Source organism: Lissotriton helveticus, chromosome 7, assembly GCF_964261635.1.
Source record: "Lissotriton helveticus chromosome 7, aLisHel1.1, whole genome shotgun sequence".
NCBI lineage: Eukaryota > Metazoa > Chordata > Amphibia > Caudata > Salamandridae > Lissotriton > Lissotriton helveticus.
The window spans coordinates 1,388,565,381-1,388,582,527 of record NC_136068.1 but is presented as its reverse complement, the minus strand read 5'-3'; the positions used below and the strand labels follow the sequence as shown (position 1 = coordinate 1,388,582,527).

The 17,147-nt window shown below is 43.1% G+C and overlaps 1 protein-coding gene across 2 annotated transcripts in view; it reads left to right on the top strand.

Moving 5' to 3' along the window:
- TBCD (tubulin folding cofactor D) overlaps positions 1–17,147 on the top strand; it is a 2,437,462-nt gene that overhangs the window by 212,485 nt on the left and 2,207,830 nt on the right. For both annotated transcript variants that reach the window (XM_078654702.1, XM_078654703.1), the window contains exons 5-6: positions 13,378–13,479; positions 14,090–14,236. In XM_078654702.1, the coding sequence (XP_078510828.1) occupies positions 13,378–13,479; positions 14,090–14,236 (249 nt within the window). The remainder of the gene's footprint in view (positions 1–13,377; positions 13,480–14,089; positions 14,237–17,147) is intronic.

Below are 17,147 nucleotides of genomic sequence, written 5' to 3'. Positions count from 1 at the left end.
CATGGTTGTTATCATATAAGCTTTCTCTTATTTTTATTTGGGTAACACTTTATCTCATTTACATTTTTGGACATAGCCATTGGGTACTATCTGTTAATTTCTGTTCTTTACCTACAACTGTTTTGAGAATACTCAACAGTGGTCTTTTTCCACTACTAATCCACTCTTTCCAATTTGGCATTTTGACCATTGGTCTTATCTGCATTATAGGCATTCATATTTGTTGTTGCTATATTACATTTGAATACATAAGAACCTTGTCTTATTGGATTATATCCAATTGTTTACATTTTTGCATAATTTGCACTAATTGCATTTGTCACTTTATTTAACTACATAGAGAGTTGTGGTATTTGCACTATGCATTGGCACTTTATAAAGATATTTATAAAATGCACTTTATTGCTTATTTGCACATTGACAAGGTCCTATTTACGACACTGTATTGTATTTTAATGTTTTGTAATATAGCATTACCTAATTGGATTTTTATAGCATTATATGCAATTATGCATTTTATAAGAAATAATGGAGTCATTTCTTTTTTCTTTTAAAATAATGTGGATTTTAACCATTTGTGATAAAGTGAATAATAGACCGTGATAAAAAATTTGTTTGGAAAAGAGACCCCGTAGTACTAAAAATGTAGTATGTCCTCCACTTCTATGATCACATGGTGTAATGTTAGAGAAAGAAAAAAATGTTAATTGAAAAAAACTGTGAAGCACCTGGTATTTAACTGTGGTCGTCTTACTTACTGACTGTCTGTGAGCAAGGGCGGATGCCCGAAACGCGTCCGATTTTTGTTAGGCTCAACTTTTAAATAAAACTTTGTGCCTTCATTTACGCTGGATTCGTGTGGTTTTCCTTGGTCGCTTTAACTCGGAGCTCTGGGAAGCTGCAGCTGTTATATATATAGAGAGAGAGATTTATATATATATATATATATATATATATATATATAGAGAGAGAGATTTATATATATATATATATATATATAGAGAGAGAGATTTATATATATATATATATATATATATATATATATAGAGAGAGAGATTTATATATATATATATATATATATATATATATATATAGAGAGAGAGATTTATATATTTATATATATATATATATATATATATATATATATATATATATATATATATATATATATATATATATAGAGAGATTTATATATATCCAACAGAAAGGTCGGCGCGAAGCATCAATGGCCGTTTGCAGCGGCGGGCCAGGACGGGATCGCCACTCCCAAAGTATTCCACCACACTCGTTCACCTTTCGTAAAGAACGACGTCCAGGCCAGCAAATTGGTTCAAAAACTGGTGTTTATTTCACAGCCCACTCAACGCGTTTCGGGAACCACTTCCCTTGCTCACGAGTAATTGTGTCTGTTTACAATCCAGTATTTAAAGGTGTGTCATGTGATCGTGGTTTACAGCAAACATAATAAACAGACTACCGTTTCATTGCTCATCTGGAGCTGTGTAGACAGATTCAAAGTTTTTGTCAGCAATACGAGGAAAAATTACAGCGTGTCTTATTCCTTATCGACAGTTGCTTTCAATACCTTGGTAAATTATTTTACCTTAGTGAGGTCTTTTGAACCAACAGAAGTCATTAAGCAGCTAATAAACTGGAGTCTTTAACTTTCGTCCTTGCACATCAATTCTGCTGTTACGCCAGGGTCTCTATGCTTGCAACATTTACAGTAGTGCAGCTATTAAATCTCATGACGGTATTATTTGTCATAATTAGGCATTTGCAGTTCTTGACTTATTTCATGCATTTGAACCCAAGTGGGCTAATATACTGCAGTGCGTCCGTTTCAGCTTTCATACATACAGTTTTAGTTCCCGCAAAATTGTCTCTTGCCTATCACTTAATTCCTCGCAGTTTAGCATTAAATCATACTTTAATTAGAGGATCATCGCTCCTGCCACTTGATACACCGTGCCACATACTTTCTGTCTTGACTGAGCTGTCTCACATTCTCCGAAAATTAGTGATATCGGTACCTGTGATAAAAGATAAAAAATACAGTGATTATCTATCATACAGCCGTGTGGTTTGCACATTCATACCATTAAAAACAGAGATTTCTGAAGCAGCTATATGTATTAGGCTTGCATTCTACATTCTTTGTTTATCCAAGGTGTACCCCCAGTGCCTCATCACAGTTGTGTCCTTGGGGTTGCATGGTGTGGTATTTGATTATGAACCTAGACTCCAAACGTCTAAGTTCTTGTAAAGGTCATCAGTATACAGCCTGTATCCAATGAGACATTAGTGATCTTCTTTAAGAAATCTCCCGAATCTCTCAAATAAGATGGCAGGCCCTGCACAATTGGCTGCAAAAAAATAATCCACACATCTAGATGTGTTCTCCAGGCAATATATATATATCCAAAAAAACGTTTCCAAAGGAAGAAAAGGCCACAGCAGGGGAAACGTTGGAAGCGCCTTTATTTCAAGAAAACTAGCACAGAAATTCACCAAACACCCGCTGTGGCGAATGCATTTCGGCGTCTTTAGCCTTCTTCAGCGCCGTGGGTGTGACGATCAGGAAGCAGGTGAGTATGTCCTCCCCCATCCTGCTTCGTGAACTACTGCTCCGCCCCATGTGGAAACTACCAATCGCCTTAGCCTCCTCCTAGACGCCTCTGGAACAGCGCCTACAGGTCCCAGCATGCATATGGAAAATGCTGGTAGGCAATGCGCGGGGTAGAGCAGAGCCGCCATGAACCCCAATGTCCAGTAGTCCCAAAACAAGCCCCCTCCTCGAGTCCCCAACCGCATCCCCCATCACGCTTCAGGATTCCTTGTAGCGGGGGCTCGGCTATTGATTCACCTCGCCCAATGTGATGGCCGGAGACATCTACACCGCCCCTTCTCCTCCTGTGCGTGTGGGTGGGCTATGGTCATTCCTGCACCCAGGATAGCAAAAATCCACAAAAGCGGAGACCAGTGAGTCCATAGCCACTTGGTGATGCGGGAGCCTTTGAACGCGACACTGGAGATCGCGCTGTAACAATGTCCAAAAAAACTCCTCCAAAGGAAGAAAAGGCCACAGCAGGGGAAACGTTGGAAGCGGCTTTATTTCAAGAAAACTAGCACAGAAATTCACCAAACACCCGCTGTGGCGAATGCATTTCGGCGTCTTTAGCCTTCTTCAGCGCCGTGGGTGTGACGATCAGGAAGCAGGTGAGTATCCCGGAATAAATGTCCTCCCCCATCCTGCTTCATGAACTACTGCTCCGCCCCATGTGGAAACTACCAATCGCCTTAGCCTCCTCCTAGACGCCTCTGGAACAGCGCCTACAGGTCCCAGCATGCATATGGAAAATGCTGGTAGGCAATGCGCCGGGTAGAGCAGAGCCGCCATGAACCCCAATGTCCAGTAGTCCCAAAACAAGCCCCCTCCTCGAGTCCCCAACCGCATCCCCCATCACGCTTCAGGATTCCTTGTAGCGGGGGCTCGGCTATTGATTCACCTCGCCCAACGTGATGGCCGGAGACATCTACACCGCCCCTTCTCCTCCTGTGCGTGTGGGTGGGCTATGGTCATTCCTGCACCCAGGATAGCAAATATATATAATATATATATACCCGTGGGTGTGTATATAAGTGTGTGTATATATGTGTGTGTGTGTTTGTATGTATGTATGTGTGTGTGTGTGTATATATATATATATATATATAAGTATGTGTGTATATATATATATATGTATGTGTGTATATATATATATATGTGTGTATATATATATGTGTGTGTGTGTGTATATGTATTTATATATGTGTGTATATATATATATGTATGTATGTGTGTGTATATATATATATATATATGTGTGTGTTCACAGAACTTCGTTTCTTTATCCTGAATTCTCCAGAAACACGGACCCAGACAGGTGATTTGCAATCTTTTTTATTTTGCGTGCATCACAATGACCGCCATGACGCGTTTCGGGCCCTATGAGCCCTCGTTCACATAACATTGTTTTGGCAAGCCCCACCCATATAAAGTGCAAGTGCAGATCATCTGACCACCAGGCCTAAGAACATGAACAACAGACTTACGCAGCATTTCAATATAATTCACTAGAAAGTTCTAAACAAATACTTTTTAAACAATTAATTTCTAAATGGATGTAATTTAAAACCAAAGCCCCACAATATATTTAAAATCATAAATAAAGCAGCAACAATGGAGTGCAAAAATTCGAGCGTTTGCAACATTCCGCAAATAAATATACAGCAATATAAATAATTATTTAAAATGTGCAAATTCGCTTTAGAGTGTGCAAAATACGCTGTGTTTGTGCAAAACATACTGAGGTCTAAGTATCTCTAACATCAAGGTTACTGCCACAGGACCATAAAGCCTGTGCAGGATTTACCTAGTTATATCCTACTTTGAATGAGATACTAAACGGGTCTTTTACTGCTGATATCGGTTGACCCCCAACAGTATACTTGTTCCATCTCAGCTGCTTACTGTGGGTTAGATGTATACCCCTGTATTTGTAGAGCCCTGGTTTCATAATAAAGCCCATGTGGGCAGATTACAATTCCATAAGTGCGCTGCGTCCTAACTGCCTATCAAACGTGGTCAAAAAAATACTCTACATAAATATGAAAAAAGAGAAAAAAACGAGAAAATCTTATTTTTGTGTAGGTCATAAAGACCATCACTTGTGTGACAAAGTGAAAATATATTCTAACAAACAATGTGAAACTTCTCTTGCATACAGCCGTACACAGATTGATTCATAATTATTTTTAGGCATGCAACTTGCTAACACACAGTATATACCTATTTGCTGTGCTCTCAACCCTCAGACCTAGGAGAAACTAGAGACAAGTATACATGTCTTCACTTGAGTTCAAACCGTTCAGTGTTTTGGAGTCTAACTCAAGGATGTATTGTGTTTCTAGCATTCTCAATTGGGCCTCTCGATCTCCCCCTCTGCGCAACTGTGGAACCATGTCAATGGCAAAGTAGCTTAAACACCCCAGATCATTTCCATGACAAGATTAAAAATGTCTCGCAACTGGGTATGCCTCATCCTGGTTACTGATTGCCCGCATTTGCTGGAGTATGCGTTTGTGAACCTGCAACTTGGTACTCCCAACATATTGCAGGCCACACGCACACTCCAGCACATACACCGCATATTCAGATTTGCATGTTAGTTTTTTAGAGATGGGCACCGGCACATCACTAAAGGGAGTAGTGTAAGAGATCTTGTTTCAACCCAGTTTACACGCTTTACACGATGCGCATTTAATGAGTTCCCTGGTGGTTTGTAACCAAGAGCTACTACTTCTCCCCTCCGGACTGCTTTTCACGAGCATATCACTCATAGAGCGTGCTCTGCTGAATGTAATGGCCGGAGTTTTGGACAAAGTACCTCCAATGACAGGGTCACCCTGAACAATTGGACAGTTTTTACGAATAATACTGCGCAATTGTTTGTGTTGCCTACTGTTAGTGGTAATGAGCCTGGGTTGATCCAGAGCTGAATTCTCAGGGGTTGATGGGTTCCCTGTATATTCACCCTGGGTTAGTGGATGAAGAGTCAAATTCGCTCTTGAGATAGCTCTATCCAACACAACAGCAGAATAGCCCCTGGCCAAAAATCCGACTTTACTCCTCTGTTGGGCCTGCCTACACTCGTTGTCCGTGCTACAGATCCGTCTAATCCGCAGCATCTCACCATAGGGGATGCTGCGAACCAGATGATCCGGATGGTGGCTAGTGGCATGCAGGACTGTATTCCCTGCTGTATCCTTGCGATGCAACCTGGTTTCCATTTTGCTGTTCTCGATGTAAACTTCCACATCGAGGAAATTCACCGATACCCTGCTCAACTGACCAGTGAACTTGAGATTTAAGTTGTTCACATTGATCCCTTCAATAAACTTCTCTGCTGTTAACTCCGAGCCTTTCCAAATGATAAATAAGTAATCAATGTAGTGATACCATGCTAATAATGTTGTTAGACATGGCATCTTCAAATGCGGTTCTGAGGACTTGCTCCTCCCACAGCCCCATGTGCAAGAACGCAAGCACGTATATGTGTGTGTGTGTGAATATATATGTGTGTGTGTGTGTATATATACACACACCACAGCTTGTAATCTTCAAGGTTGATTATTTGTCAGTTTTTTTTGCCATTACCCATTTTGCCATCTCCATGGGTTTGTTCACATACAAAGACGCCATCTTAGGCGTACTTTTGAAAGTGGTTTAGTGATGTTGTTACCAATAAACATAAAAACATATTCTCCTAGGCAGTGTAGCAAGAAATGCATTGTAGGTCATCATTTTCAAACCGATAAATTATTTAATTTCTTGCGTTTTAGTGCACAAGTCCTATGATTGCCACTCAAGTCGCAACATTATAAATCACTTCCAAAACTAGTACCTCATTATAATGAGACTTACGAAACACAAAAGAAATGATGGCTATGCTACAATGCTCTCTCATCAATATATAACCAAGGTAAGCGGATGCAGTATTTCACAGATATTATGACTGTCCATAAGTTGGTGCTCCTGTGGTACAATCACTTTCCCAGTCCAAGAACGCAGAGCTTGTAGATAGGAAGTACCGAAGCACACACAAAAAAAGTATAAGTGGCTTTGTGATCCCAATAATGTAATCAGATGTAAGGGTGAACAAGGGTTATTTTTATTCTTCAGATTTCTCCAAAATCTTCGTTCTTATGGTACAATATAAAAAAAAAAGGCAGCTGACGCGTGTTTCGTCACTTTGACTTTTCTAATGCTGCAAAATGATACACACAAAATGCTCACATTATTGTGAACTCTGTTGACAAAAGGAAGGTGAGATGCAGTGGAGTTAAAAGGAAGGTGAGAGGAGGGAGTACTAGGATTCCCCAGCTGTGATGCTGACATTCAACGAAGAAATTGGGGTAGAGGATCTCCTCTTTTGTGCAAATGTGGGCACCCACAGATAATAACACTAGGATGCAGAAGAGCTAGGCTAAGATTTAGCAAATTGAGAACTACAAAACTGGTGCTATACTGTTGTCCTAGCCAAGAAAATGAATCAGCGCACGCCTCCTTTCACTACATTGTCTCTTTTTTACCTTGAACTATCATTTACTGCTCATAATGAAAGTGAAAGTTGTTTTGAAAGGAAGTTCTAGAATGTCAGGAGGATGTTTCATTATGTAACATAGAAAAAATAAGGGTTTTTGGAATACATAAACAGTGTTATGCTTGCATAGAGGAGTGAGAACAGCAGAGTAACACATGGCAAGCTAATTAGCTTTTGGGCTGTCAAGGCAACAACCTACCATGCTCTTTCTTTCTCACCATTGCAAATGCAAGGTCTTAGTCTGTCTTTGGGAGCCTGAAAGGAGCTTGGAGAGTTAAAACCATATATACCATCTCCATATTTCAAGATAGCAGATCAGTTCCTAGTCTTCTTTAGACTGGAATATGGGATGGCAACCTTAATAGGTCTGCCAAAAGCAAAAACTGCACCACTTAAGGCAACCCCCAACGCTGCAGCAAACTAATTAACGGTGTAAGATGTTTCGACCACATCACTCAAACTCTTAAATCTCTCCTCTGACTTTTGAAGCCAAGATCCAGCTGAAGATAGCCTGCTTCACACACAAAGCCCTACACCATTAGACATCCTTATATCTGGCACAGAAGTTCACAATATCAGGAGGCAACTAATCCCTTAGGCGTGTTCTCACCCTTCTGCTATACTCTCCAAAATTCTGAAAAAAACAAGACTTATAACCGCACCTCCTCAGGGCTGCCCCTAGAATGTAGAACTTTCTCCCTCCTGAATCCTGTGCTAACCCCTCACCTTTGGCATTCAAGAAAGAAGCAAAAACGTTCTTATTTAACGGATTCCTTCAATGAGATGTCCAACATCTTTCAAACACCGTAGTCTTTAGAATGTTCAGATGGAGGATGCCCTTGCACTATTTACATACCGCTATAGCTACGCAGGTAGTCCTCTCCTCACCCAAGATGAATGGGACAGTGCACAGTTAGGTTTTCCTTTGATCATATATTCCGGGTTGTTATCTGTGTTTTAACGGAATAGGGAATCTCTCTGTACAGTACTCTGATATGCTTGGGTCTTATTTAACCTTTAAAAAAAAATACATACATAAATAAAACCCTTCTCCGATACTGGCTTCAACCTAGCAGGTGCAGTCTTCCCATTTAAAGTTTGTATAGTTTCTGCTCTGGTTGCCAGTCTTAATTGCTCTTCCACATCCTTGCTGGTTCATGGGGTGTATATGTTCAGCATCAGACAGTGTAAAATAAATAAAATACAATGGTGCATGGCTACTGCTTTTGTCACAAAGTCCCATTGTTGTGTTTTTGGTATCCTTTCCCTCTTTAAACAGCATCTCTGCCTGGCACATGCCGCTGTATGGATTACTGGTCCTTCTCTGATTACCCTCCTTTTTAGTGTACAAGCATACAGCATCCCAGTGCTCATGTGGCTATGCTGGTTAGATGTGCGCACTCATGTATCACATACCCTCACCCTGCCAGACACTGCATCCCATACACGATAACCACACTTCCCATATAGACTCAAAACATGGCGTAGCTTGCTGTATGTGTGGGTAAGCACATCTGTGTCCCACAGAGGGGTAGCAAGGGTATTACAAGTGCTACAATGAAATACAAAGGAGTGCTGCAGCCCAAATACACTCCAATCCTTTTCAAAGCTTCTAAAAAATTATTACGGCAAATTTATAATTACATTATCAATCGCTCTCGGTGCTCAGAAAACAAATATTCTGAATTAAAATAAAACTAGCTGACGTGTTCACCTGCAGGCTGATTTACAACCTTTAGTACCTATTTAAGCCTATAGAACAAGTGTGGAACCCCTGTTTCATAGCCAATAAAACCTTATGGGCCAGACTCACAAATGGCGTCCGCACTCGTGGGCGAGTCTTTGTATTCGAGTGGAAGCTCAGCAATGAGAATTCTCATTCCTGACGTTCTGCCTCAAGTGCGGAGTCTCTGCCACAAGTACTGTTAGGGGAAAATATGAATCACCAAGAATGACAAGTTAACAGTACAATAAGGATTTATTACAATACTGTAGTGAGGATCAGTCACTACAGGAGAGATCAGTTCACCTCAAGTTAGATACAACTCAATGTCTCTGCCCCAGCTTAGAATCAGCTTTATTTATTCCTCCAAACCACAAGACAAAAAAGTTACAAGCATAGGATGTGCATCACAAATGAGTATATTAAAGTCAGCAGTTACAACAATTTCCTAAAAAAACAAAGCACATATATATATGGGCCACATGGCCCTCGCATCTCATATTGGCGGAAACCTCCTCAGTGGTCTTCCTATTCTCAGACTTTTTACACACATCTGTTTTCCTGTGAAGCAAGTGGTTACATTTTTGCTTAACGCTTTTTAGCCACACTTATCTGACCTCTGGCCTGTGGTTTCATCCATAATGCCTACCATCATGTAAACTCTGTGACCTGGTAAATTCAGCTAAACTCATTGTCTTTTGTACTATGCTATTTTCTGACCTATTTCTCGTGCAGAGGCCTATATTTCTACTGAGGCCTAAAGCTGCTTTTAACTTGGAACTTCTGCATAGAAGTTGCAGGCCTAAACTATGTGTGTGTTTATACAAAATGTATCCTATTTTTCCCTATATCGTTACGAGTCACTACAGGACTAATGAATGACCTCCACCTGCTGGGAGATGGAGCCAGTGTTGCATCCATAATCTTATTTGGTCTTTCAAATGCCTGCAGCACATTCCACCAAATATTCTTTATGGTAGGCTGGTGGACTGTGATATGAAGAACTATGCTCATATCTGGGTTTTTTTATTCTCGATTCCTGCACTCGGCGGAGGCAGCACAATAATCTACTGCAGGCAGAGAGGGACCTGACCAGCCTACGGCAACGAGCTGGAAGGCAGGAAACAAAAGGCGATGCAATTGTAGCGGCTCGGCGTGCGGTGTCGTCTATATGGGATAGGATAAATTGTTACCGCAGGCAGGAATACTGACAACTATTATATCGGGAGGGAAACAAATCCAGGGCCTACTGGCTTGCCTCCTTAAATGGGAACGACCCTCCACATTGATTTTATCCTTGTCTAAGGCAGACTGAACAACGGTCGTCGGGCATTAACGGTCTATTGCTAGACCATCTGGCGGGGTGTATGAGACACCACCTTAATCTAGACGAGCGAAGCAGTGAGGGCTTTCTTAGATAGATAGAGTGGTGTTACCCTGGCGTATGGAAGAGCAGAGGGTGAGCCTGGAAAGGGAGCTTCGAGATGAGGTGCTCAGTGTAACCATACAAGATATGACCCATGGTAAAAGTCCCCATCCTGATGGCTTGCAATGAGAATATTATCAAACCTACTACGCTTTACTGGTTCCCATACTCTCGGAAACGCTCCTGAAGACTAGGCGCTGGGGCACGCTGTCAGCGCCTATGTGCTTGGTACTTATTTTGATGCTTCCTAAGCCAGGTAGAACCCGAGTAGCCAGGGTTCTTATCTGACTCTCTTCATGTTGAACGAGTACACAAAGATCCTCTCCAAGGTACTGGCCAAGAGGCTACCACTGGTAGTGTCAAGCCTGGTGGGGAACGATCAGTGTGAGTTTATGCCTGGGTGAGGTACCCATATGAATGTTAGAAGATTGTCCCACGTGATGCATTCAACCCAGGAGATGGACTTGGAAGCGGCACTGGTGTTGCTGCATTTCAAAAAAGCCTTCAACACCTTGGGATGGGAGTATCTGCGAGAGGTGTTGCATTGTATAGAAAGTAGGGCCAGAATTTGTGTCCTGTGTGCGCCTTCTGTACGCCAGGTGCATGGTGTGGATATGGACAGACAGGCCTGTAATGTACGAGGCAGGGTTGCCCCCTGTTTCCACTCCTTTTTGCCCTAGCAATGGAGCCCTTGGCTGGGTGCCTGGCGGAGTGGGGTGTACGCGTCAGTGACATTGTGCATACTGTGACGATGTATGCTGATGATACTGTCCTATACCTGTGCAGGCTGGAGGAATCGATTCCCGTATTGCTGGCAGTGTTGGAGGACTATGGTGGGGACTCTGGTTTACATGTCTATAGACTCAAGTCAATGCTATTCCAATTAGCGGGCCTTGTGGAGCGTTCGAGGGAGGAGCTCCCTCAGGTAGGTCTACCCTGGGAGACAGTAAAATTTCAGTACATGGACATGCAGATTGCCCATGGCATGGGACCCCAATATGAACTGAATATGGGTAAAGTGATCGAGGGTCTACGAGGTTCGGTTTTGGAATACACTTCTGATCTCTGTGATGGGAAGGCTAGCCCTGAGCAAGATGGTGCTTTTGCGTCGCTATCTGTATATGATGCAGCATTCTTTCTGTGACTTACTGAGGGCTATGTTCACGGAACTCAATAGTTTGTTGGTGTACTTAGTGTGGGCTGGCAAGAGGAGCCAGGACAAATAACATACCTTGAAAGTGGACCTTAAGAGGGCGGAGTGGGGCTCTCGTACGGCAGCTTCACTTTTTGGCTGGATTCCTACAGTGTGCGAACTTGTGGTGTGCCGACGGCCCCAATGGGGAAAAACGCTTGTTGGCTGGCATTGGTGGATGACGGCGATCTCCCCAAGCTATAGATGAGTGGCGTTGGAGTGCCAGAGGACTGCCCCCACATAGTGAGACAGGTGGCTGTGGTCTGGGAGCAGGTGGTGTGGCTGGTTTTGCAATATGTACCATATGCTTGGCTTCTTCCCCTTTCGGTAGTTGAAGCCTTTCCATCAAGTACAGTCCTTGATGGATGTGACTCAGTGGCTGGAGGTCAGATGTCGGGCGGCGGTTGGCCTATGCTTTAATGGTGCCTTCATTACAATGGAGGAAGCGACCACCCTGTTCCAGGTAGCACCGGGACAGTTTCTACAGTATGCAAAACTCTCCTGCACGGCACTAGGATCTGGTTGAATTTCCTGATGAGCCAAAGGAGTCATGCACCCTTGATGTGGGGCCTACCCTTGCTGGCTTGTCAGCAGATCTGGAAGACCCTCATACAGACGCCGAATGGAAACGTGCTCCTGTCCAGGTGAAGGACACTGCAAGTAATGCGCGCTTTCTTATGCAGTTTTATTACCTACAGTGGGTGTAACTTGCGCTGCATCGTTTACATAGGATCTTTCCTGGTCCCACAGATGTGTGTCCTAGATATAGCGCGTCCCTGGTGCGTTTTCTCCATAGGACATGGAGTTGTCCACAGCAGGTGGCGAGTGATGTAAGTGACGCAAACACTCTGGGAGGTCACAGGCACCAAAATAGACAGGACGATATGTCATTGCCTGCTCGGGCTTATGACGCTCCCAAAAAACAGGGAGGAAAATGAATTATTGATTCACGCTGGTGGGGCCCGTAGATGCCTAGTGATACATTAGATACCCCCCACGTCCCCACAGTGGCACAAATTGTTGTTGGATCTGAGGGAATGGTCGGTTGCTGAGGTATGTTAGTTGGGGCAAGTGCGGACAGATGAGAACGCAGAGCAAGTTCTGTAACTTTGGGGCGAGGTGGTGGAACGTTTGAGTGGGGTGACTGAGAGGAACGATGGTTCCCTGAGAACTACCCTTGCAGTCTCACCAGCACTTGCTTAGACATGGGTAAGAGTGATCATCAGGTGGGGTGCTTCCTCTTGTGGGGTGGGAGAACTGGTAGTCTTGATGTTTAGTGACCTGGTAGGCCAGGCGGGACCAACTATGATTTGAACAATGAGATGATCGTTGTCAATATGGGGGTGATGAACCCCATCTGATAGGGGCTTTGTGTGAAATCTCATCAGCATTGTGATTCTGAATCAGTCATGTATCAGTTCTGCAATGTTTATTTGTATTGGTCTTCTTGTATTATTAATGGAAAATGCTTATAAAAACAAGTTTAAAAAGTATACTTCATTTGGGGTTAATCATTCAGAAATGTATCAAATTAGGGATATAATCTTGTTTAATAATTTACATTTAATTTGTACGTGAATTGTATTATTTTGTAAAAAAAAACGAGTTATAATATATAATTCGTTTTTTTTACAAAATAGCAGTCCCGATGACATCGAGTCTAGTGAATGGAGATACCTAATCCAGAAGCGAAACATGAAAACACTGAAGGACACGAATCTACTTTAATATCTATTGTTTATTGTGTTAGTTTGAATCGGTTTTGGGCGGGTTTTTGAAGAAAATAAAAAGACCTGCAGAAAGCTCTCTATAGAATTATTAATGTCCTCTTCTAACTGCCTTAAACAGACGGCAAGTGAAAAGTTCATGGTACTATTTCTTATGCTTATAGGTGCGAGGCTACAAAACATTTTTACGGCTTTTCCCTCATGAAGTTGTGAACGTGCATCCTGTTTTGGACATGCTTGCAATTCAGAATCCAAAGGACCATGAGGTATGTACCTTATTTATGATGATGTCAGAATTTTAAACTGAAATGAATCTTGAGTTTGCCTATAAATAAATGTGTCAAGGACATGAGCATAAAATCTTTATTTAAACTTCATCAAGTTACCTTGTGCAAGACTACAGGCCAATAATTTGCATCGTAAAGGAAACACCAGTTGCATTTTGAATAAATTGTTGATTGGACCAGGGAGGCTAAACCCCAAATTTCTGAATGGGTGAGTTCAGGCTAGCACAGAACGTACTGTCTTGTGAGCTACGGGCATGGTTTAGAGTTGGGTTTAATAGAAGATCTTCTACTTGTAGAGGAAGTAGTGAATCCTCAGTTGAAGAATTTTCTGTCTAAGGATAATATGGTGTCTGAATAGTGCTCCAACTGAGTTATTCGATTATTTTCTCCAGCATGTTTTTCATACTGGTTTCTACCTTAGACGGAAACGTAATTAGTCTTTGTGTAGACAGTTGTCTTTGGATTGCAGACCACGAGCTAAGTAGCATTTATTAAAGTAAATCTTCACAACCATGCTGACAGTTTCGAGACGCCTTGAGAATGCTGTCGTCCTAACAAAGTGTCATTCAATCATGTAATTATTTTGCAGACATGGGAAACCAGGTACATGCTTCTTCTTTGGCTTTCGATGACCTGCTTAATTCCTTTTGATTTATCACGTCTTGATGGAAACCTCTCGTCAGAGATTGGGCAAAACCGGAAACCTATAATGGATCAGATTCTCCACTTTGCCGAGGTGTGTGCTGTTTCTGTTTTTGCAGAAAATTGCTTATTTTTTCAGTTGTTAACAATTTCCTAGCTTTTCAGTTCAAACAATGTAAAGTTTGAAAATAAACATAGGAAAAACACAAATGCTGTTCACCTGTAGTAGTGCAAACAAGCATTAGCAATGCAATCAGTCTCGCTTTTGTGAACATTTGAGTTTTTGGCGTTGTTTTTTATGTTTATTTGTTTGTAGTGGAGGGAATGTGTTGTTTGTATTGGAATTATGTGGTTTTATTTGGAATTGTTAGTTGTGGAATTGAGTGGGGTATGTTCCTGTTCAGAATTGAGCAATCCTAGATGCTTGCAGTATGCTGTAATACTATCAAACGTTGATCCAGTCCTTTAAAAGCATTGGAAAAACATTTCATGGCAGCAAAACCCTTTTATATGGCTGAGGTTTAAAGACTGGGGGCCAGCTTTGTGTGAACGGCAACACCACCACCTATAGGGCAAGCTAATTGCATTTTTAGGTCTCACCCGCTGTCTTTCGAGACATTTAGTAAGTGGCTTTTAAAAGTCCCACCAGAGGCTTTTGCTGGCCTACAGCTTGCGTTCATGAGCTCGTGCACGTGCACAGCTGCCATCTGTGTTTTTATTGCTGTAATCAGGCTCCTCCACTTGCACTACCCACTCCCTTTACCCCCTCCCTCCTGGTCAGCTTCAGTTGTGTCTTCTAGCTGTGAATCATGCTCCTCTGCTCGCACTCCCCCTCACTTCTCCCCCAGCTTCATTTGTGTCTTCTAGGTGTAAATCATGCTTCTCTGCTCGCACTCCCCCTCCCTTCTCCCCCTCCTCTTCGTCAGTTTAATTTGTGTCTTCTATCACTGTGAATGCTCCTGCTTCCACCAGGCACACACACCATCAGTCATCAGTGCACGCTTTCACCAGGCACACACACCGCCAGCCGTCAGTGCACGCTTCCACCAGGTACACACACCACCAGCCATCAGTGCACGCTTCCACCAGGCACACACACCACCAGCCGTCAGTGCTCGCTTCCACCAGGCACACAGACCACCAGCCGTTAGTGCACGCTTCCACCAGGCACACACACCACCAGCTGTCAGTGCACGCTTCCACCAGGCACACACACCACCAGCTGTCAGTGCACACTTTCAGCAGGCACACAAACACTACCAGCCATCACACACTACCAACTGGCGGCATACGCTTCCACCAGGCACACACCACCAGCCGTCAGTGCACGCTTCCACCTGGCACAGACACCACCAGCTGTCAGTGCACGCTTCCACCAGGCTCACACACCACCAGCCATCAGTGCGCGTTTCCACCAGGCACACACACCACCAGCTGTCAGTGCACACTTTCACCAGGCACACACACTACCAGCCGTCACACTCTACCAGCCGTCGGTGCACGCTTACACCAGGCACACACCACCAGCCGTCAGTGCACGCTTCTACCAGGCACACACACCACCAGCCGTCAGTGTACGCTTCCACCAGGCACACACATCACCAACTGTCAGTGCACGCTTCTACTGGGCGCACAACACAAGCCGTCAGTGCACGCTTTAACCGAGCACACACACCACCAGCCGTCAGTGCATGCTTTCACCGGGCACACACACCACCAGCCGTCAGTGCACACTTTCACCAGGCATACACACCAGCAGCCGGCAGTGCACGCTTTCACCAGGCACACACACCACCAGCCGTCCGTGCAGCAGGCAGGCTCTTCTCAGAGTTTCTTGGTAAATATGTGTTCGATGCCTGGGAGGGACTGGGTAGAGTTTCCTTAAACCATGCTGAGTATGCAGGTGAAGTGCATGAACTCCTGTGTGAGTGAGTCATGCTGCATTGGGCTCACTCACTCCACACTTGTAAATTGCGCCTGCACCAGGCTTTTTCTCATTTGCAAAGTTCGGTGCATGCGCACAGCTAGGCAGCCCCCACACCCCCGGGAATGACTGCTTCCTACAACCAGAATGGAAACAACATTTAGAGCAATGAAAACAAGTTCATTTGATGCAAAGAACTGTTAACAAAAAACATGTCCAGCTATTGTAGATCTGGCAACTTAAACAAAACAGCAACAAAAAACAAACAAGCATTGGCAAAGCCAATATGTCTCGCTTTTTTGACCCTATAAGTATTTAGTTATGCAGCAGAATATCCTTGGTGCAACAACACCAACTGTTGCATGGCCAAACACTTATAAGGTCCCAAATGCGAGACCTATTGGCTATGCCAATGCTTGTTTAAGTAGTCACCATTTGAGTCACACTGATGCTTTATAGGCAGCTGTTTGACAGATTAGTTTAGTGTTTAAACACATTCCAGCCTTTGCTCACTATTTCTAATTAGACACCAAAGTCATTAGCTGTCCTTTGAAAAGTGCTGACGCAAGATCCACATATAATAAGTAAGAGATGGTTGAAACACAGCAATATTACATTCATAACATTAATGAAGTGCCATGTAGTTATGTATTAAAAATAATTTATGGCTCATCTGCCATGAAAAAGGATTATTTCATTCAAATGACGGCCAGCATGCCGTTAGAATGGAGTCTCAAAAACTGCGGGCATGTTTGGGTTGGTAAAGAAAGATAGTTGCCAGCTGTGCCAAAATGACAGTGCTGCACCTGTGCTTTAGTGTCTTTACCTTAACAACCCCAAAAGGTCACTACGCCCAGGAATCCCAGCCCTGGAAGGTATTATGCAAGTGCAAAAAACCCCTCCGCAACATAAGTTTTTGGGGCTTTTGTTGTGAAGACAACATGGAAGGGCAATAATGCCAGGTGGGCACAGCAACTCAAGAATGTGGGACCATTAAGAGAGGTAGGGGATTGTGCAAAAGCAATGATGCCAAGGCAGCAGGTTGTCAGAGACTAGGAATAGGCACAAAATAATTCTCACA